This window comes from Nyctereutes procyonoides, unplaced genomic scaffold, assembly GCF_905146905.1.
Source record: "Nyctereutes procyonoides isolate TBG_1078 unplaced genomic scaffold, NYPRO_anot_genome, whole genome shotgun sequence".
Taxonomy (NCBI): Eukaryota; Metazoa; Chordata; class Mammalia; order Carnivora; family Canidae; genus Nyctereutes; species Nyctereutes procyonoides.
Genome location: NW_026575025.1, coordinates 15000742 through 15023421, shown reverse-complemented (window position 1 = coordinate 15023421; position 22680 = coordinate 15000742). Strand labels below are relative to the sequence as shown.

The following is a 22680-nucleotide window of genomic DNA, read 5'->3' as shown; positions in this document are numbered from 1 at the left end:
TGTTTTAGGGGTAAGTAAAACTTCACTTTGACTAAATTCAGGGCTATGCACTACTTCAATTTACTAAGGATTATTCTTGAATCTGGAGAGGGGCTTATTTGCTTAAGTCAAAAGGGTCAAAATGGATTTTATTTTATTATTATTTTTAAGGATTTTATTTATTTACTCATGAGAGACACACACACACACAGAGAGGCAGAGACACAGGCAGAGGGAGAAGCAGGGTCCATGCAGGGAGCCTGATGTGGGACTTGATCCCGGGACTCCAGGATAACGCCCTGGGCCGAAGGCAGGCTCTAAACCACTGAGCCACCCAGGGATCCCTCAAAATGGATTTAAAAAAAAAAAATTTAAGTACAGTTGACACACAATGTTACATCAGTTTCAGGTGTACAACGTAATAATTTGATATCTCTCTACATTATGTTAAGCTTATCACAAGCATAGCTACCATCTGTCATCATATAATGCTTAGCAGTATTACTGACTATATTCCTTGTGCTGTGCCTTTTATTCCTGTGCCTTATTCATTCCATATCTGCAATCTTCCTGTATCTCCCACTCCCCTTCACCCAAAAATATTTTTTTTAATATTGATTGTCTTCTACAAATTTTGACTGATCACTCATGTCTCTTCATAAATATATGTTTATATATAAGCATAGTGACTAAACCAACATACATAGGATAGTAAATCCCAAAAAAGAATAAAAGAAAAAGAAGTGTTTTTTTTCTTAAACCAGGAAAGGGATCTATTGCTGATTTCTTCCAATTACCGTATTGATGTCTATGCAATAGGATGATTATTAGTTTGTCTCTTCAATTGTAAACAGCTGAGCTAGCTCTTAATAAACACCAAGGAATTATGAAGATCATGCTTTTTCACATCTAAAGGAGAAAGAACTTTTCCTTTGAACTTAGCCACTGTGTAGATTAATTGTCTAAGTCTCCCGCCTGACTTCAGCAGTTTATAATCTTTTTGGAGTCACAGACCCTTTTGGACATAGGAAGAAAGTGCGGAATCTCCTCCCCAGCTTCGTGTATGTATCGTAATCATTTGCGCTCATATTTTTGGTGTGTGTATGGGAGAGGCCTATGACCTCCTAAAGTCCCATTCATTGGATCTAAGTCAAAAACCATTTTTAAGTGAAAAAACCCAGCTTGTTCTCCACACACTAGCAGCCTTGCATTCTTATAGAGTTCTTTTCAAGCTTTGGCTACTTAAATATTTCCTAGTATTATATAGGACAACCGCCAATTATAAAAGGAGACACTATCTTTCAAGCTCACTCATTTAAGACTTTGGAAAGTCATGTGGAATTAATATTCTCCATACTAATGTGCTTATGCAAGAGGTATGCTGGGTACCCGCTTTTGGAGACTGGTGACAACAGTGAGACAACTAAAGTCCAGGCTCTTAAGGATTTTGCAATCTAGTAAAGGATTCTCTCCCAATCAAATCCAAAGTATCTCTGAAAATAATGCTTTTCTTCCAAATTAGATGCAGAGGAAATCTTAAATTCTAAAACTATAAAAATGCATAAGATTGTTAACAAAAAGTGATCTTTCTATAAAAGAGAATTCTCTAAAATATATCTTTAATATTAGTCAATTGCATTTATGTATTTTTAGATTACTTGCTTTACAAAGAGCTGAGACTATTAAAGTTAAATCATTAAATAGCTTACTATTAAAGTTTATATTAAGGGGCTCCTGGGTGGTTGAGCGTCTGCCTTTGGCTCAGGTTGTGATCCCAGGATCCTGGGATCTAGTCCTACTTCAGGCTCCCTTGGGGGAGCCTGCTTTTCCCTCTACCTATGTCTCTGCCTCTGTCTCTCTGTCTCTCATGAATAAGTAAATAAAATATTTTAAAAATTAATTAAAATAAAGTTTATATTAAAGTGAAAATAATATATCCTCTGAATTTATTTTTTATTTTTTATTTTTTTTTAATTTTTTTTTTTTGTTAAGTAGGCTCCACACCCAACATAGTGCTTAAACTCATAACCCTGAGATCAAGCGTCATGCTCTACCGATTGAGCCAGGAGATGCCCCAACCTCTGAAATTTTTAAAGAGTAATTAAAAATGTGATTCAGTATATGAAATACCTGTTCATTTATAAATTGAGAAATAAATTCACTGGCACATATTTGCTTGGATTGTAATATCTTACAAATTAAAATTGAATAATAATTTTCCCCTCCACCAACCCATCCCCTATCCAATAGGAAGACCTTGTACAAGTAAGTCTACACTAGGTACTCTGCATCTTTGTGTTGGACTGTACCTTACTGCAGCATACTTGTGAAAAAGATAGATACCAAATATGCCTTGAAGGCAAAGATAAGTCTTTAAAAGATGTAAAAAGTGTTTCAACCTTCATAAATTACTAATTTACAAGAATATATTGGATGCGTGACTTCCTGCATCCCCCAAATTTTCCCCTATTTTCCCCCAAATGCCTTCGGTATTCTCCTCTCATGCCATTACTTAATAGGTATGGAGGATAGCTAATTGTAGAGTCAGATCATCAACTTTTATGGGAGAATTGACCAGAATTATTATTGAGCAGTCTGATGCTCCAAGTATGGCTAATTCCTATTTGGTAAACCTCAGTACTTCCTAGTTAGGGCTTTCTTTTGGGGCTAACCAGTCCAGAAAATACATGATAAGTGCATTGCTATTTTACTTTTATCTTTCATAAAAGTACTGCATGTTTCTTATAGTTAATTTATTTATTATGTTATAAATCACATAGTTTCAGTGCTAATACCTTCTCTTCTCACAGGCTGTCCAGATTATGATTGGCATATTTCATGTTTTCATGTGGTATTTCTTATTGATTTTGTATATGGGACAAATTAGAGGAGTCTTTGGGACGTATGAACCTATAACTTACAAAACAGGATGTTCTCTATGGGGCATTATTGTGAGTAAAATATGTTTATATGATTTAATCATTCAGTAAATCCTATTCTTGCCACTAGTGGAAGATAGGGAACAGTTTTTAAACAGAGATTTCAGGCTAATTATGTAAGTAAATCCCATGTTGGTAGACTTAATTCAATATCAAATTCCTTTTTTCGACAAATGTTTTTTTGAGCACCTTTAATTTACAAGGCAAAACCTCACATTTTGCCAAGAAATGTGGATACAGAAGGGAATACACAATGACAACCATAGGTTGGAGTGTCTTTAGATATGTTAAAGACAAAGAATCATAACCTAATATCCATTAGCATAGTTAATTTTCATATTTAGGGTCCTTACCTTCTTCACACAATAAGCCTATACTCAAATATTATCTAAATTTGACATTACCTGCTTTCTTCTATGGTTTCCAGACAGCCATAAGGTAGTAGAAAAATTTGAGGAGCATGGCAGCCTCAAAACTAAGTGAACAAATAGGGAAAGATAAACTATATTAAATTCTGTTGTTTTGCCAAATAGGGCTGAGAACTGACCATTGGAGTTAACAGTGTGGGAGCCAGCAATAAACTGGACAAGGAATGGTGAGGCAAAACCTGACTAGTTGGTTTAAGAAATAATAGGAAGAGAAGAACTAGACACAGCAAATACAACTCCTTTAAGGATGCTGGTGTAATGTGGCCTTGAGAAATGGGGTAGTAGCTGGAGGAAATTTCAGTCAAGAGAAAGTTTGCTTATTTGTTTCAGTAAGATGGAAGTATCATGTCTTTTACTGAGGGGACTAAACCAGAAGAGGGAAAATCGATATGAAATAAATGGATGGAGGGAGGGATTATTAGACTCAATGTAGGCAAGAGATGATGAATCTTAACACATAAATACTTTGGTTCATGGACAGTTTGTCTCTAGCAGTGGTTCTCAACTAGAGGTGGTTTTGCCCCTTAGAGAATATTTGGTGATGTCTGGAGACATTCTTGGTTTTCACAGCTGGGATGAGCATCTAGTAGGCAGAAGCCAAGGATATGGCTAAATATCCCACAACATATAGGATAGCCCTCATAAGAAATAATTATCCATCTTTAATGTAAATAGTGCCAAGATGGGTAATAGGATGGAAAGGTAGAGGAACAAAGAGAAAGGACAAATTTTGATAGGCAGGTAGATAGGATGTTGGGAGCTTATGGAACTTTTCTTCCAATGGCTTCAAATATCTCAGCAAATTAGGAAGCCAGATCATGAGCTAAAAATGAGAATGGGATGATGGATTGGATTTTTGATGAGAGGACATGAAATAGTCATCTAGAAAAAGTGAGAGAGTATATGCATTGTGCAAAAGTAGTTTGACTTTCACTAAGCATTAAGAGCTCACTTAAGCTTTAGGAACATGATGTGTGTAGTGAGATGGGCCAAGATGATTGTGTGTCTTTCTCTGGTCCTGTTTGGCTGCATTGGTTCAGGCATTCAGTGAGAAGGAGAACTGCATTTAATCAGAATTTGGGTTTAACCATGCATCTATGATCAAACAAGAATAGTGCAAAGGAGTTGAAAGTGTACATTAGCGAGTGTAATAGTTGGCCGTGGAATTTAAGCTGGTAAAGGAGGGAATATAACAGGGAGGTAAGGGCCTCGATTATAGATCCAGATGAGGTCAAAGGATTGTTAGAGTTATGATGCTATAAGATGTGATGTAGAAATACAGAAGCTAGTGGTCAAAGTGGGATACTTGAGATTTGAAAGATGTTCTACTTAATGGCAGAAACAAGCACAAAAAAAAAATGAATATGGTCGTGAGTGACTGAGCTAGGATGAAATCAGAGGACTAGAGAAGAGACATTCAAAGAACCACAAGCCCAAGGTATTAGAAGGATCACACATATATACATAAATTACCAAGGTTTAAGAAGTATTACAGAGAGAATGAGACAAGAATTCAAATCACCACGAGTAGAGTGACCAAGTCATCAGTGGATGAGGAGACCACTTACCCAACATGTAGAACCAGTGTTATAAGGGCGGGGGGGGGGAGGGTTGAGGTGACTGGGTGATGGGCACTGAGGGGAGCACTTGGTGGGATGAGCACTGGGTGTTATGCTATATGTTGGCAAATTGAACTCCAATAAAAAAAAATTAAAAAAAAAAAAAGAAAATGGCCACCATTTGAGAGTGCTATAGAGAAAGCAGTTGCGTCTAGGAGATCCCCTGCCTCTATACATTGGCTCAGAAATGTCAAAGAATTGCTTTAGAAAAAAATATTGAATTTTCAGACAATCAGATAAATGATTAATGTCTGTCAGTGTTTAATTGTACGTCATAAAAATAGCTCCTGGAATAAAGTATCTAAAATTTCAATTAAATTTAATCCAATGCAAAACTGTCATAAACTTTTGAAAGGCATTTTGTGAAGCTCATGGTTTGATACTCTAGCTACAGAGCACTCCGGTTTAAAGTTCAACTTTATATTCTTCCTTTCATTGTCTAATTCCTTAGAAATCTAAGCTTTTGTTACAAAATGAAGTGCTTAGTGTGTAAGTTTAAGTTATCCTGGAGGAGTTAGTAGCTTTAAGGTTTAGCCTTCCTTAAATGGTATAGCCTGAATGCTGTTTTTCCACAGATTATCCTTTGACTTAGATTTTTGTAAAAAAAAAAAAAAAAAAAAAAAAACCAACACTGGAACAGATAAGACAAAGGGAGTATTTCAAGGAAATTATGCAACTCACCTTCAAACAATATGGCATAGCTTTACACTTCTGGGAAATAGACAATGTAACCTAGTATGAAATAATGGAAATTCTTTTTTTTAAAAAAAGGGCAAAAACATGAATTATTATTACATTAATAATGGCCACAGTCTCAAGAGATATATTTTGTACAAACACAATTTGGGGTAGACTCATGAGCCACTTTTTTCGTATCTGGATATGTATACAGTAATTGTAATCAGTGGCTTCATTTTATTAGGAAGGATAGCATTTGAAATGCTAATCAGGTGAGTTCAGAAAGCTTGCACAAATATAAGCAAACTTGGCCCTTGATTCAGGACCCTTTAAGTCGTCTTTGGCATATACCACAACCTGAATTCTGCCCACTGTCCCCTATGTTTCTGTGATTAAATGACCCTGCTGTGCGCTTTCATTTCATTACTTGTTCTGACCCCTTCTACTGAAACTTCTTTATATTATGTTACTCTTGATATTCTAAAAATAATTTACCTAAAAGAGGGAGTTGTTAAAAATACATTTTAAGTTGATGAGCACTATCAATGAGTATTTATAAATATGTTTTTATATCCAGTTTATCATTGCAGGAGTCTCCATAATAAGAGCAACAAGGCATCCAACTCAAGGAATGGTAAGTGAAGATGCTTAGGGTATCCTAGAAATCACTTCTAATACAGCTAAGTAGGTTTTAGTGATTCAACAATGAAAGACCCTACCCTACTTACAAAGAATTAAACAAAAGCTAGGAGCACATAATTTAATGTAGATTGTAATCTATAATGGTTAGAATCATTATGTAAAGTTTCTAAATTTAAATATAGGGTTTTTTTGGGGGGTTGGTAATATACCTTTAACATTGTATGAACTTTACTAGTAGCAAAAAATTAATAATGCCTTTATATATAGACATAATATTACTGTAAAACTTCACTTTCCTAACTAGTTTGGGAACAGGATTGTATCTTGTAATACAGTAGAAGATCTTTCCTGAAGATCCATCTATGGGATAGATAAGATACTGAGAAGAAAAAAAAAAATCTTAGACTCTTAGAGCTACAAAATCAATGAGTATGATCTCACAATTGTACAGATAAAAATTTATATTCAAAGATATCGATGGATTTCCCTAGAGAATGAAAATCCTGGATTAAAAATCAATGAATCTTATTTGGCTTATTTTTTTTTAATTTGGCTTATTTCTATGAGCAGTCATTTTCCATCTTTTTTGTTTCTTTTTCATTTTACTGTGGAACTACTTTTGTTCAAATCCTGTACTTAATATTTCTTCCAAATAACTCAGAAGATTATAAATTACAACATTTTTTAGCCCAAATGGAAGGCTGATGCCTATTGGTGTGATAGTTCACTGTTCCCTCCAGATTAACTGGGTTTCACATAAGCCAGGAAAGTATTTTATTCTAATGGCAAGCATACCAGCACCTCTAAAGCTTCAGAAAGTAGATCAGAGCTTTGACTAAATGATTTTTTTCAGCAATACAAACTGTTTAAACAAAGTGTTTATTCTGAATACAACAAGCTTACCATATATCTTCTTTTCAGATTACATGTGCTTTGACCACTAACATCTTCTGCATAATTATTGCAATTATTGCATCAGTTCTAACAACAATTGAGTTGTCTTCTTTTAATTCCGTGTCATATAGGAATTATGGACAAGCGGTAAGTGACCAGTTCTTTAGGAACATCTTAATTTCAAACATCTTAATTCTCTTCTGAGGCTTTAAAGACTGTAGAGGTAAAATAAGGCTGTTACTGGCCTCCATAATATTCTTTTCTTTAAGTAGTAAGCTCTTGATTGAAACTTTTAATTCAGAAGTAATTCTAACATGATTTTTTAGTAAATATTAATAGAATGTTTAAATTCCTGACATGCCCAATTAAAGCAAGTAAATAATATGAAGGCTTCCTTGATAAGTATATATGCATTAGGCATGGGGTCACTGATGATTCTCTTAATGAAAGAAAAGTATAGTCCTGACCTTAAAACCATTCCCAAAATCAGCAAAATAATTCTGCTACTGATTCATATAATTGGCATTATAGACTACCTGGTAATTTCTGGTTTAACCCAGAGCTCTTTATACTGAGCATGTTTTTTTAAAGATGTATTTATTTATTTTAGATCACAGGTGGAGGGGAGGCAGAGAGAAGGGAGAGAGAGCAAGAATCCTCCAGTAGACACCCAACTGAGCACGGATCCCTTTGTGGGGCTCCATCCTGAGACCCTGAGATCATGACCTGAGCCAAAATCAAGACTCAGACACTCAGCTGACTTAGTCACCCAGGCATCCCCATGCACAGCCTATTTTTTTTTGTCTCACATGAATTTTGCTTTATGTCCTCGTGCTAAATGTGCATGAATGTGTCTTGCTTCCATTTAATTGACTATCCAATCACATACTTTGTACCAGAGAAATAACTATTTCTTTTTTTAAGATTTTATTTATTCATAAGAAACACACAGAGAGAGGCAGAGACACAGGCAGAAGGAGAAGCAGGCTCCCCGTGGGGAGCCCAATGTGGGACTCCATCGCAGGACCCCAGGATCATGACCTGAGCCAAAGGCAGATGCTCAACCACTGTGCCACCCAGGCATCCAACTGTATTTCTTCACCCAGGCATCCAACTGTATTTCTTCTTAAGATAGTAACATTCTCCAGTAAATGTGAATATCTTTACTGATATCACAACTGATTTGTTTTGATTGTATTGGCTTTAAATTCAGAATTAACAGAATATTAGTGCACCAAAAGACTTTAGCAATACTTATAAAATTCTTCTGTTTCAAATGAGAACATATCAGAGTAGAGCTCCTCTTTATTGCTGAATAACAAAACAAAAAATAACAACTTGAAAATTTTAATTCAAAAGTAATTCTAATGAGAAGACTCATTGTAGATGAGGCATCAATTTCCTGCTCCCCCCACCTCAACATTTCCCTCTCTACACCAGCACTATATGATAAAGGAACCATCAGCGGAAGGAATCCAAACATGAAGAACAGAAACCTAGAGGACAATGAAAGGATGAGAGAAGATGCAATAGTACCCCAAAATGGATTGTGTGTAATGAGTGATGGATTGATTTAAATAAGTATGCATTAGATTTTTCCTATACATTTTAAACAAATTCTCCATTTTCCCTGGAAATTCAATCTGGGCATCTTCATTTCTAATTTTGGTGGCAGAGATAAGGAGGAAGAATTAGGTTATTAAGTGAAGGATTCTTTCAAATTACTTAGCTGCTCACTCTTATTCAGAAGTTTATAATCATCAGTTTAAGATAATACAGCATAATATCCAGGACCCATCTTTTGCAAAGAGTATTGTAGACTATTTATCTGACCTGAACTCAGTAGTAATGATGAATTTCAGTCTCCTAAATGCACAAGTTTCAGTTTTGTTTGCTGTGATTAATGACATGAATGAATTTATATATTAGACCCACATCTCTAACCCACAGTCTTCTCCTAGAGGCATTATAGAATCCCATTCCTGCATTCACTAAGGCAGCCAACATTTTACAAGATTTACTATAGGCCAGCTTTTCTGAATGCAAGCTCATTCCTTAAACCCATAAACTCATCAAGTTACCAGTGTTTCCAGGTAGGTTCAGCTATCCCAAAAAGTGCATGTCTCTGAAACACACTTCTCATATAGCAAAATGGTTGATAGGATAAATCCAGAACCAGACTGATTTTACTCAAACACTGTCTTCAGTACTCACTGTGTGTGACTCTGTGGACAGTTTCTTGACTTCCCTGCTTCTCAGCTTCTTTATGCCAATGGAGAAAGTGCTAACATATACCTATTAGTTAAACTACTTTGTCTCTCAGACTCCAGGCATGTTATTCTAATGGCCAGCTTGATGTTTCACTTGGATATGCTTCTCTTGTCACTATCTCAAATTAAACAGATAGTAAATGGAAAATACTTGCTTCCTGAAAAGTACTGTGCTGCAAGACTCCCTTATTCAACCTCTGAAGTTCAAAACCTTGATGTAATCTTTTACCCTTCTTTTCTCTATCTTCCCAATTACCACATATTGTTATTTACCTTAACTTTTAATAATTAGGGATTCCTTGGTTGTAAGTGACAAGAAAAACAACCCAAATTGACTAAAGCAAGAAAAGGGCACTTATTAACTTAGGCTGGACTCAAATGCCTAAATCACCTGTCAAGAACTCAGTCATTCTTGCTGTTGTTTGCTTGTTTGAACTTTTCTGGCAGATATCTTGCTATTTTCAGGGACAGAATTTGAGAATAACACACATACAAATTAAGGGTCGGGAAAAGGACTTTTTATAATCTTAGCAACTAAGAGGCCACCAGTACTTCCCAGCTAAAGTGCTACAATTGTGTTTCTGCCAACAAAATTAAATCAGAATTCTGATAAGGAAACTTGTTATTTTAAATCCTCCATAGTCTTTTCTTTATCCTCTTGTTAATATCATACACTCCCTGTACCTGAGTTAAACTCGCTTTATCATTTTCTTAAAACATGTTCATTCTTGCATTCAATTTTTTGCTCACATTATCAAACCATAGGTCATGTAATATGTATTTTAGTTTTATTATTGTTTCTATTTTATGTTTCCATTCCTTAATTATTTTGTCATACTTTGAATGTATGCTATTACATTTTTTCTGGAATAAGATACATTACAACAAAACTAGTAAATGAAAAATTTAAAGCTGCCTAGAATGTTGCTTCCCTCCTTCATTTTTCTCAGTCCTATTCTTGTTTCCAATGTCTTACCTCTTTATGAAGCCTTCTTTGATATGAGTGGCTCAGGCCAACTTCGTGTTCCCTAAAATTCCTGGGCAAGTTTTTAACCTTATTATATGTCACCTTACATTATTTTCTGTCTTTTCTACTTCAGTATATATAAACCTTGAGAAAGTAGGGATTTTTTTGTCATTTCATATTTGCCATCTAATCCCTAGCATCTAATAGTTTCTTGTATAAAATATAGTAAATAAATCCAAAAAAATGGAGAAGGAAGAAGAGAAAGAATTGAAGGAGAGACGATTGTAATGTTATTCTTCCCAGGTCTGAATCATTCTTTCTATAGCCAGCACAATAACTACATTTATTTTCAAGATTAAGACCAAAATCATTCATCCTGATATATAGTTGAAAATATCTTTCTGATCTCAACAGAAGGGATCTGCTTTATTATCCCAGCAAAATTATAATCACTGTATACTTCCAAGTGAGATATTGTTTGAGGATGATTTCATCCTTCCACATCATGCTACAGCAATTTCTATGTGTGATTTTTATCACCATACATACAAATTTAAGAAGGTCTGTAATTAATAACAGTTGTTTTAATACATGAAAATTGATTGATAAAGTGTCTTTAGTAGTTATTACTGGAGACAGAAGAGTCTAATATTATTGATTGAAGAGCTTAGATAGAGACTGTGATGAAAAGAATAATGAGAATGAATAGGTTTTTTTTTTAATTTTTATTTATTTATGATAGTCACACAGAGAGAGAGAAAGAGAGAGAGGCAGAGGCAGAGACACAGGCAGAGGGAGAAGCAGGCTCCATGCACCGGGAGCCCGACATGGGATTCGATCCGGGTCTTCAGGATCGCACCCTGGGCCAAAGGCAGGCGCTAAACCGCTGCGCCACCAAGGGATCCCCGAGAATGAATAGTTTTAAGAAGTGAGACAAGAGTGCTGAGTGATGAAGACCACCAGTGGAAGCTGAAGATAATGAACTGTGGGAATTAAGGCTAGGAAAAGTAGAGTGGAAGACAAAGAAGTATAAATGACTAGGAAAGTCGAATGGTGAAAGCAGCTTATTTATTTTTCCTATTTTCCTTGAATCTTATAGGAGGAGGTCCTTCTGTGAACATATTTGCACTTATTAAATATAATAATGCGAGACCTCTCCCTATTTTCTGGTTTCAGAAACTTGGAAGGGAAGTTTCACGGGTTTTACTGGTATCTTACCCCTTGGAATTTTCTATTGCATTAACATACTCAATCTTTGGCTGTATTGATTTGGTAAGTATTTATCTACTCTCTGGCAAATCAAGAGATGCTGATTTCTAGCACATACATTCTATAAGGAGATGATACAATATGTTAGAACTCATGAAAATGGAATATGTCACAATATTTTCTTTTAAATTTTTCATTATTTATTAAGTTATACATTAAACTATAAAATTATAGAGTAAAAAGTTGTCCTCTTACTGTAGTCCTCATCATACACACACATCCAAATCTAAACAAAAAATGCATATAGACACACAGTTTTCTTGTTTACTAATCATGTAATTCATATTCATAATGTTTGTCACATGTATTTTTCTCATCTATCATAAACATCTTTTCATTATAAAATGCCTTTTAATAGCATCATACTTTTCATTAGTATTTATTTTCACATTTTTTCTTGCTGCATATGTAGCTTTTTTCCAGTTTTTAAAAAATTATAAGCAATGATCTTTGCATATAAGACTAGTATTTCTGTAGGCAGTTGATTCCTAAAAGTATAATGACATTTTATTTTTTATACTTTTATAGTACTTTTATAGTGCTGTGGATTATTATAGCATTTGAGGATGTTATCAAAGTTTATGAGAATGATTATTTTATCACAGCTTAAAACAACTAGATATCAAGGTGCCTGGATAGCTCAGTTGGTAAGCATCCAACTCTTGACTTCCAGTCAGGTCATGATATCAGAGTCACGAGATTGAGACCTGCATAGGGCTTCCCACTGGGTGTGGAACCTGCTTAAGATTCTCTCTCTCTCTCTCTCTCCCCCTCTACCCCCTGCCAATGCTGCTCTTGTGTGCTCTCTCTTTCTCTCTCAAAACAAAACAAAAAATTAGGTATCTACACTCATTCATTCTTTCACAAATATATACAGAGGGCCTACTACTTACTAGGCATTGTAATAGGCACTAAGGACACAATGATTAACAATACAACATCCCTACCATCAGGAAGCTTGCATTTTGGTGGAGGAGGAAAACAACAAATATATATGCATATGTGTTTGTGTATATATATATATACATATATATTTATGAGTATATATATCTATATATAGATATAAAATAATTTAAGGAAGTGAAAAATGTTATGGAGTAATATGAAAAGGAGATAAAGCAAAGATTATTTTTACATAGGTTAATAAGAAAAGACCTCCCTGCAGGGACTAACTGAAGTGTAGAAGTAACATGGGAAAAAGAGTTTTCTAAGAATAGGGAATGAGTGGGGTTTCCAGAATGGCTGAGTGAGGATATAGCAAAGCTCCCTAAAAAGAAATGATAAAACTGGACAGACTGTCAATAAACAACCTTTTAAAGATTCTGGGAATTTACCAAAGCATACAACAAACATTTTTTTACTTAAAAAAATTTACTAAACCTCAGTAAGAATAATGGGTGGGTGTCTGTGACATTCTATTTTGAGACTGTCCAATTCCTCCTAGCCTCCACCCCAGGTTCCATTTTGGAGTATAGAAGTCTTACTGGCTCAAAGTGTATATTACTTTCCTAGGGCTACTCTAACTACCACAGACTATGTGACTTAACAAGAATTTATTTTCTCACAATTCTGGAAGCTGGGATTCCAAGATCAAGGTGTTGGTAGGGTTCTGAGGCCTCTCTCCATGGGTTTTATTTTTATTTATTTATTTTCTAAAGGAAGAGTAGAATTTAACACTAGTGACTCTCTCTAAAGGACAAGTTCCATGTCAGTACAGAACATATCTCTTTCATGGATCATTTTATCTCATGTGCCCTGTACAAGAGTGAGCACACAAAATATGTGCTGAATAAATGAACTGATGAATTAATCATGTATCTCATCTCAAATAATGGGCAAACTACTTCGTATAGTTGGAGAGATTCAAATTTTTAAATTAAATAAATGAAAGAAGAAATGAATGAGAATGAAGAAACAAATTATATGTTGTTGGGGCAAGGGAGGGTGGGGTCAATGTAGCATGTAGTATAGAAAATTGTTCCCTCCCCTAGAAGAACTGAGAAGCTTATGTGACCCATAGTGGGAAGGATATTACTTCTTTTGGAATGCATAATTTTCTAACAAGTTGGCCCTTATATTTGTGCAAAATGGCCTTTACAGATATAATTAAGCAAGGTACAGAAAGAAATCCACGGAAAAAAAATCTCCAAAGACAAAAATTCCAAATTTCTGGTCATTCAGAGTAATCAGCTGTATTCACCCTTCCCCACCAAAAAAGCCACCAAGAAATTTGTATTACAGTTTTTTTTCCAGTTTCTTGCTGTAGCTCTTAGTGGGCTACATAATAAGGAAAACACCTTATGTGTTTGCATGTGATATTAGGTGAATAGAGGGGTTAGATTAGATTATTTAAATGATCAAAGCCCTGGTATTTGAGTTAAAATTGCTTCTCTAAAAGGGATATGGGACATTGGAGCAACCAAGAGAATTTTGTAAGCCATGTTCCTCAGATAACAGGCAATGTCTTTTTACAGTTTTGCAAATTTCCAGCTCCTCCCTCTTTAAAGTGTTTTGCCAAATGCTGAACATGGTGAAAGTCCATAATGCAAATATCAATTGTACATATTTATAGCTCTCATTCTTCATATGTGTTTAGTCCCTCAGTTTTCATGAATTACATTACATTCTTTTCCCTAGTGAAATGCTGCAAAGCATAGGTGTCTAGGTGTTCATCTCTTTGGGTTTTAGATGGCTGTCTTCTCCCAACATCTTCACAGGGTCTTCCCTCTGTATGTCTCCTCATCTTATAAGGACCTCAGTCATTGGATTAAAACCCACTGTAATGACTTTATTATGACTTCATTACTGCTTTAAAGACTCAATCTCACATTCTGAGGCACTGGGAGTTAGGACTTTAACATACTGAACTTTAGGGGGACACAGTGCTGCCCTTAACCTCTAACCAGTCATTGCCTGACTACTTATGCTGACCAGAGAAGAACCCCATTAAACCAGTCTTTTTTTAAAGATTTTATTTATTTATTCATGAAAGACACACACACACACACACACACACACACACACAGAGAGAGAGAGAGAGAGAGAGAGAGGCAGAGACACAGGCAGAGGGAGAAGCCGGCTCCATTCAGGGAGCTTGATGTGGGACTTGATCCCGGGACTCCAGGATCATGCCCTGGGCCAAAGGCAGGCACTAAACCACTGAGCCACCCAGGGATTCCCCTTAAACCAGTCTTAAAAATAAAAATGTGAATTTAAATAAATGAAAAAAGTAAGTAGACATGTCAGAGACCACACACTGCAAGGGAGACAGACTCCACAAAATTAGTATAGGCAAGTCACAAAAGGCAGCAATAACAAGCACTCTGGGGGAAGATAAGGGAATCAGATACCAGAGTCACTACAATATATTGTCTAAAATATCCATTTTTCAACAACAAAAGTATGACATGCAAAGAACAGGAAATGGTAACATATACACTTAAAAAAAGAGCAGCCAGTAGCTACAGTTTTGGGGGGAAGAGAATGACAAATGTTGGCTTTCAGAAAGAAAGACTTTAAAGAAGTAAAGAAAAACATGTTAAAAAATTAACGTATTTGGGACACCTGGGTGGCTCAGTGGTTGAGCATCTGCCTTTGGCTCAGATCGTGATCCTGGGGTCCTGAGATCGAGTCCCACATCAGGCACCCCGTGGGAAGCCTGCTTCTCCCTCTGCCTATGTTTCTGTCTTACTCTCGGTCTATCATGAATAAGTAAATAAAATCTTTTTAAAAATTAACATACTAGTTAACATTAACATTAAAAATGATAACAATGACTCATCAAATAAGAGTATGAATATCTATTACCTTGATTGTGATATCATGAGTTTGCATAGTCTAAATTTGTCTAATTGCATCCATTAAATATGTTCAGTTCTTTGTATATGTTATATTTCAATAAAACTATTACTTTTTAATAAATAATAATATAAATAAAAGAGATACTAATTATTAGAAAGAATCAAATGGAAATTCTGTAGTTTAGAAATACAGTTCCTGAAATAAAGAACTCACCAAGGGAATGAAAAAAAGATTTGTGCTAAAAGAAGACAAAAATCAGCAAACATCATAGAATGATATAGATCATCCAATCTGAAGAACAGGAAATAAAAAGAAGAAAAATTAATAGAGCCTCAGAGATCTTTGGGACACCATCCAGTATACCAACATATGAATAATGAGAATCCCAGAAAATGAGGGAACAGGAAAAATACTTGAAGAAATAATGTCAAAAATTTTCCTAAATTTGATTAAAAATATTATTCTACATATGTAAGAAGCTCAGTAGCCTTCAATTAGAATAATCACAAAGAGATTCACTCCTAGACACCTGAGAACAAAACTGAACCTAAAAAAAGAAAATCTTAAAAGCAACAAGAGAAAAATGATTTTCTGTACAATAGAACAACAGTAAGTTTAACAGCTGACTTCTCATCAGAAACAACAGGGGCCTGAAGGCAATGCGATGGCACATCAAAGTGTTAAAGGAAAGCAGTCAAGCACGAATTCTGCACCTTTAATTAATCATTCAAACATGCAGGTGAAATAAAGACACAGAGGAGCAAAGAGAGAGTATGTGGCTAGGAAACCCGCCTTACAAGAAACACTAAAGGAAGCTCTTTAGTCTGAAAGGAAGTGATATCAGATGGAACTCAAAAACACATGAAGAAATAAAGAGCATTGGTAAAGGTAATTACTGCAGATGACTATATATAAAAAAAAAACGAAATAAATATACCTTTTGTGCTTCCCTTAACTGAATGAAAAGACAGTTACACATAAATTGCATTGGGCCCAACGAGATAATCCAAAATAATCTCCTTACTTTAAAGTCACGTTATTATCAACCTTAAGTCAATCTGTTACAACTACTCAGCTCTACCTTGTAGTATGAAAGCAGCCATAAACAACGTATAAATGAATGAATATGGTTTCCTTCCAACAAAACTTTCCAAAATAGGTAGTGCGCTGGACTGGGTCCATATTCCAGAGTTTACCAACCTCTATTCTATAGATATATAGTCTCGTTTTTCTTCTGAAATTTTAAGAGATAAGATTATAAAATAAATAAATTATAACCTATATTGCTGAGTTTATAACATGCAGGTATAATATATATGACAATAATATCACAAAGGCAGATGGGAGGAATAGAGCTACATGATAACAAAGTCCCCAGGGTATCTTGGTTCATCCCTTCACTCACACTAAAAGGAGTCATGAACTAGAGTCAAAAGGACTAGAACTAAGGAAAGAGGACAGACTCAGGAAAGACAAAAACATGCCTTTAGAAAATAACCCTTAAGGGCTGAGACCAAGGTCAGGTTCCTTTATTTCACACCAGTGCTTCTGAAGCCTGGCTATACATTAGAACAGACTGAAGGCTTGCACTGAGGGCCACAGGCCACTAGCCCACTCAAGAATTAAACTGGTCTGGGATAAACTCCTTGCCATGTATTCATACTGAGGTACAAGTTTTCTTTTTGGCAAAGTGTTTTGTAAAGTGTGTATCTGTGTCCTACAAAAAGCACTGAAACTTACTTTCTAGGTGTCTTCTCTAGTTCTATACAGGGCAGCAATAAAAAAAATCCCTTTATTGGAATTAAAGTAGCAAATAACTGAAGCAGTTTGTGATAAATTAAGATGCACATTCTAATTACTCGACTAGTAAGAACACTCAAAAAGTACAATAAGATCAACAAAGAAGTAAGATAATATACAGAAAGTATTAATAGGCAAAGGAGAAATATAAAAGACAAAGGCCTATAGAAACAAATAGCAAGATATCAGACATAAATCCAGTCATTTCAATAATACCATTAAAACTACACTGAGATATTCATTTCCTAACAATGATTAACTTTCAAAATGTGATTCTAAGTGATGATGGTGCTGATTAATAGAAGAAATCTCTTCTGCTTGAAATGTAAATTATTACAACTTTGAAAATTTTTGGAGCATTATTATGTAAAGTTAAGATATGCATACCTAATGAATAATTTCAATTCTTAGTTTATACCCAACAGAAATGTGTGTCCATATGTACTATGATACACTTCCAGAAAAATACCAATATTATTCATAATAGTCTCAAAGTGGAAACAATGTGAATGTGTGAGTGGTGAATATATTGAAGTATATTACTCTAATAACATTCTACATAGCAATTAAAATGAACTATACCTATACTTAACAACATGGAAGATTATCACATATATAATGTTAAGTATATAAAGTCAGACCCAAAGAATGCATACTTTATGATTCCATTCATATGAAGTTTGAAACCAGGCAAAACTAAAGCCGAACTAGAATGTTTACAGAAGTATGTGAGCTATGAAAACTGGAAAGAAAAGAAAAGATTAATTACCTAAGGGTCTAAATGACAAGTTATTTTTGGAAGGAAAAACTGGATAGTAATTGGGAAATACTATGACAAAATAACTTTTGGGGTTCCAGCATCCTTTCATGTTCAAGAAGAATTTTTAGTTGTTGTTAAAGTTTGGAAGTATGCCAAAAGTCACAAGTGTCTGGGACATCTGGGTGGTTCAGTTGGTTAAGCATCTAACTGTTGATTTGATTTCAGCTCGAGTCTTGACTTCAGGGTCATGAGTTCAAGCCCCATGTTGGGCTCTACCCTATGTGGGGAGCCTACTTTAAAAAAAAGGTTACAAGTATCTAGTAGGAATTAAGAGAGTGGATTGAAGTAGAGTTGGGACACAAAGAGGACACATGACACTAACATTTTATTCTATAAACATCACTATTGCTTATGGTTTTAAGAATTAAGTATTTGTTGCATATATGATCTTAGGAAGCATGATATGACTTATAAGAGGTCAATTTTTTTTTCAGAATCGTCATAATGAAGATACTCTCACAGCTGTTACAGAGGAAGCTGAGAGCGCTTTTTAAAAACCTTAGAAATGTGAGATTTTTCCTGGTGCTCATACCTGATGTGGGCCCTAATGATATCTCTGTATAACAAAGCTGCTACAAAGCCCACAGATTTTGTGCAAAAGAAAATACAAAACAAGTTGGATTTTTCTTCTTAGTATTCAAGAAATTTCTCTGCACATATTTTTGTAGGCTCCAAGTGGAAAGCTTTTCCCTATTTAAATATATTATTACAAGGAAAAATTTATTTTCTAAGTACTCTGAACCTGTCAACTCTAACTCTGAAGCTGTCAACTCTCCCTATTGAACTTTTATAAGAGACCGTAAAAAAAATTTGTGATTGTCTCTAGAGTGCAGGCTCTAAAGACTTGGAACATGATACTGAATAATTCTCAGGAAAACTTTAAATAATTTATGCCCCTACAAGTGAAGAGTACATTTCAGTATGAATTCTTCTACCTGAACTAGCTTCTACTTGAACAAAATAGGAATCAAAAGTCATCCAACTCAAAGTCTGTTCATTGTTCTTTTTTGACTGCTCCTCTCCTTATTAAAGTTCCCTTCTGCCCCAAGAGTTTCTGCTTTCTTCCCTTTCATTTCCCTTGATTCTTATTTCTTATCATTACTTGGGTCATCTGTTCAGTTGCTTTTCAAAGCAAACAAGCTGCTTTTCCACAATGAGAATTTCTCAAGAATCTTTTCTGAATTCAGATTCCTCCTCTCTTCTAATAGGGAACAAAACTTCAGAAAATCTTGCTCAGCAATATTAGCCATGCCACTGAGTTCATGTAGCTCTCTTTGAGATGTGCTGCTGGGTTTTTGTTTTTGTTTTTTTGTTTGTTTGTTTGTTTTCTGTCTTGTTTCTCAAGAGGTTTCATCAATTGTTATTTCATATTATAAAAAGATAGATTTCATGGGTCTAAGAATTTCAGTGCTTATGTCTATCAGTTCAATACACACTAGGTGTCTTCTGTGTGCTAATGACTGTATGAAACTCGAGAGTATCAAAGAAAAGTCAGGGACCTCACCACAAGCAGTTTTTGAGAAAGAAACAAACAGCAAATCAAGACTATGCAGTGTCACACATATATTACCAGAAATATGAAAAAAATTGAAGTAGTACAGAAGAGATAATGATCCTTTTGATGGTAAATAAAAGGAAAATGGAATAAAGCTTTATGAAGGATACAGCCTCTGAGCAGGGGATTAATTATAGTTTACAAAGCAGAGTGGAAGGTGGGAAGGCATTTCAAATGAAATTATCTCATGCAAAAAAACAAAGAAAAAGAATATATTAAAAAGATCATAGTACATTCCAATAGCTAAAATAAATATATATCATTAAAACACAATGACAAGAAGGAATAGGTCAAGTGAAAATAGGAGATGTAAAAAGCCAGATGCTAAGTTAAATCATCAAAGACTGTTGACTGTATTGTACTGAACTGTATATATCTTGCAGATAGTGGGAAGCCATTGAAGAGTTTTTAAGTAGGAAATGACAGGCTTGGATTTACTTGAGGAAAAAGCATTAAGTAGGTGGAAATGCATTAGAAAGGATGAATTTGATAAGAATAGCTAGAATTGGAAGAGAATAATGGATAACTATTGTAACGATTTAGACACACAATGAAAAAGAATGTCAATTTTAGCTATGATGACTGATTAGACATAAGTTCTGAAGGAAAAAAAAAGAATCTAACTCCCCAGTTTTTCGATTGAGTGATACCTACATTGATACAAAATGTAGAAGACATAACAGCAGGATTGAATGATAGGTTCTGTTGTGGATAAATTGAATTTGAGATAATTATGAGACGTTAAAGTAGAGATATCTAATAGGCAGTTGAAAATACTTGGAGGTTGAATAAAAGCTATATAGAGATTGACTTTGGTGGTAGTTAAAAATATGGAAAAGAGTTTCCATTTTCAACAAGGACTAGGTTTTTGCAGAACACAACAAAAGCAGGTCAAAAATTTAAAAGACCATCTGCTTAAGGGTATCTGAGGTCTAGATTTAAGGAAGCTAGAATTTAAGGAGCCAAGAATCCAGAGTTGGAAACAAGACACAATCCAGGCTTTTGACATAGCTTTTCTCCCAGATGAATTTTCTGAATCACAAACAGCAGATGAGAGGCCAAGAAGCTGAAAAGAGCTTCCAGTGTTCTTTTGGGTTGTGAAGACAATTAATTGGAGCTCAGGCTCACTGAAGTGTGAGAAGCTCATAAACACCCAAAATGTTTTGTTATGTTCCCTTACAAGGGCTATATCCTAACGGTAATAGTGAGTGAAAATGGGCCATACTTCTTATAGACTGATGTGTGGACCCAAGTCAGCTCTGTTACTGACTGTACTAAAGGGAGTTTCTCTAAATCTGAGAAAGGTAAAAAAGTAAAAATTGCAAAAGGAAATTTTTGAGCGAAAATGGGCCATACTTCTTATAGACTGATGCGTGGACCCAAGTCAGCTCTGTTACTGACTGTACTAAAGGGAGTTTCTCTAAATCTGAGAAAGGTAAAAAAGTAAAAATTTCAAAAGGAAGATAACATTATCCTGAGCATCAACTTATCTCTACAGTTTTTCATACATAATGTCTCATTTTAATCAAAACAGGAATTAAAAAAATTAACTGAAATCCAAGAGAAATCACAGGCCCACAACTAAATAACAGAATTATAAAACTTAAATGACAAGATTTTAGCAGACAAATGAAAATTTTTTTTAAATTATTTATTTATTTATTTATGATAGAGAGAGAGAGAGAGAGGCAGAGACACAGGCAGAGGGAGAAGCAGGCTCCATGCACCAGGAGCCCGATGTGGGATTCGATCCCGGGTCTCCAGGATCGCGCCCTGGGCCAAAGGCAGGCGCCAAACTGCTGCGCCACCCAGGGATCCCGACAAATGAAAATTATAGAGTCAAATGGAAGTGAGAAATCACATAATTAAGATATAGATTCATATATGAATGTAACAGCTACTAAACTTAACTGATAAGGAAATCGGGGGTAAAAGAAAAATAAAAGGAAAATCAGACTGAAGCATTGAGAAAATGATAGAAAATGCAATGTGGGGGTGAAAACAGTAAGATACATATTAACAATAAAAAGTTCTAATACCAAAAAAAAAAAGTTCTAATACCATGTATTTGAAATTCTAGGAGAGTAAAGATAAAAGCAAATAATATTTGAAGAAATTATATCCTGGGAATGTTCCCAAGTTGATTAAAAATAACAAATCATAGATTCAAGAGGGTTTTAATACTAAACTAAGTAAAAACAAACTCATGTCTAAAGATACATCATAGTAAAACTGCATAAAACCAGCCAGAGAGAGAACAGTCTTACAATTAGACAAGAGGAAAAGACATTTTACCTTCATGGAACAGTGATAAAAGAGAATGGCAGCTGATTTACAAAATCAGTAAATGCCAAAAGTCATCAGCATTGAATTGAAAAGTTCAGTAAGTGTTCTTAAGACAAAAGGGAAAGGATCCCACATGGAAAGCTGAAGTAAAAAGGAAAGAAAATGAAATAGGATAAATATCTGAGTAAAGATAAATGAATATGACCATAAAAACTATCTAGGTATGCTAAAATGTATTTAAAAGAACTGAAATAGAGGGCGGGGCAAGATGGCGAAAGAGTAGGGTCCCCAAGACACCTGTTCCCACCAATCTACCTAGATAACTTTCAAATCATCCTGAAAACCTACAAATTCGGCCTGAGATTTAAAGAGAGAAAAGCTGGAACACTACAGAGAGAAGAGTTTACGCTTCTAACAAGGTAGGAAGACGGAAAAATATATATATAAATAATCAAGTGGGGAGACCCCACCCCCCCACCCCGCGAGAAGCCGGGCTAAGGCCTGGCGGCAGAAGCCTCCAGGGCAAAAAAACCCAGTCCAGGAGAAGAAGGAACTTTTAAAAATCCGCACTGGATTCTTCCCGCAGGGAAAGGCACACGCAGGGAACTCCGCACGATCCCAGGAGGGGCAGTGGAGACCCCAGGTTCCCGGGGTCACTAACAGAGGAAGTGCGCCTGGGGGAAAGTGAGCCACAGACCTCGGGCGGAGCGTGGTAAAGGGCTGGAGCGCACAC

General features: G+C 35.3%; 1 protein-coding gene across 1 annotated transcript; it reads left to right on the top strand.

Moving 5' to 3' along the window:
- Nucleotides 1-2789: 2789 nt before the first annotated feature.
- On the top strand, nt 2790-18600 carry MS4A13 (membrane spanning 4-domains A13). The gene is made up of 5 exons (XM_055315174.1): nt 2790-2930; nt 6221-6277; nt 7207-7326; nt 11593-11688; nt 18541-18600. Exons 1-5 carry the CDS (start codon nt 2802-2804, stop codon nt 18598-18600), a joined length of 462 nt encoding a protein of 153 aa, XP_055171149.1. The 5' UTR covers nt 2790-2801.
- The last annotated feature ends 4080 nt before the right edge of the window (nt 18601-22680 follow it).

Coding starts and splice junctions, on each gene's coding strand:
- MS4A13 (XM_055315174.1), top strand. CDS start 2,802: ATGATTGGCATATTTCATGTTTTCATGTGGTATTTCTTATTGATTTTG. Junction 2,931..6,220: donor GTTCTCTATGGGGCATTATT/GTGAGTAAAATA, acceptor TTTTATATCCAG/TTTATCATTGCAGGAGTCTC. Junction 6,278..7,206: donor GGCATCCAACTCAAGGAATG/GTAAGTGAAGAT, acceptor TCTTCTTTTCAG/ATTACATGTGCTTTGACCAC.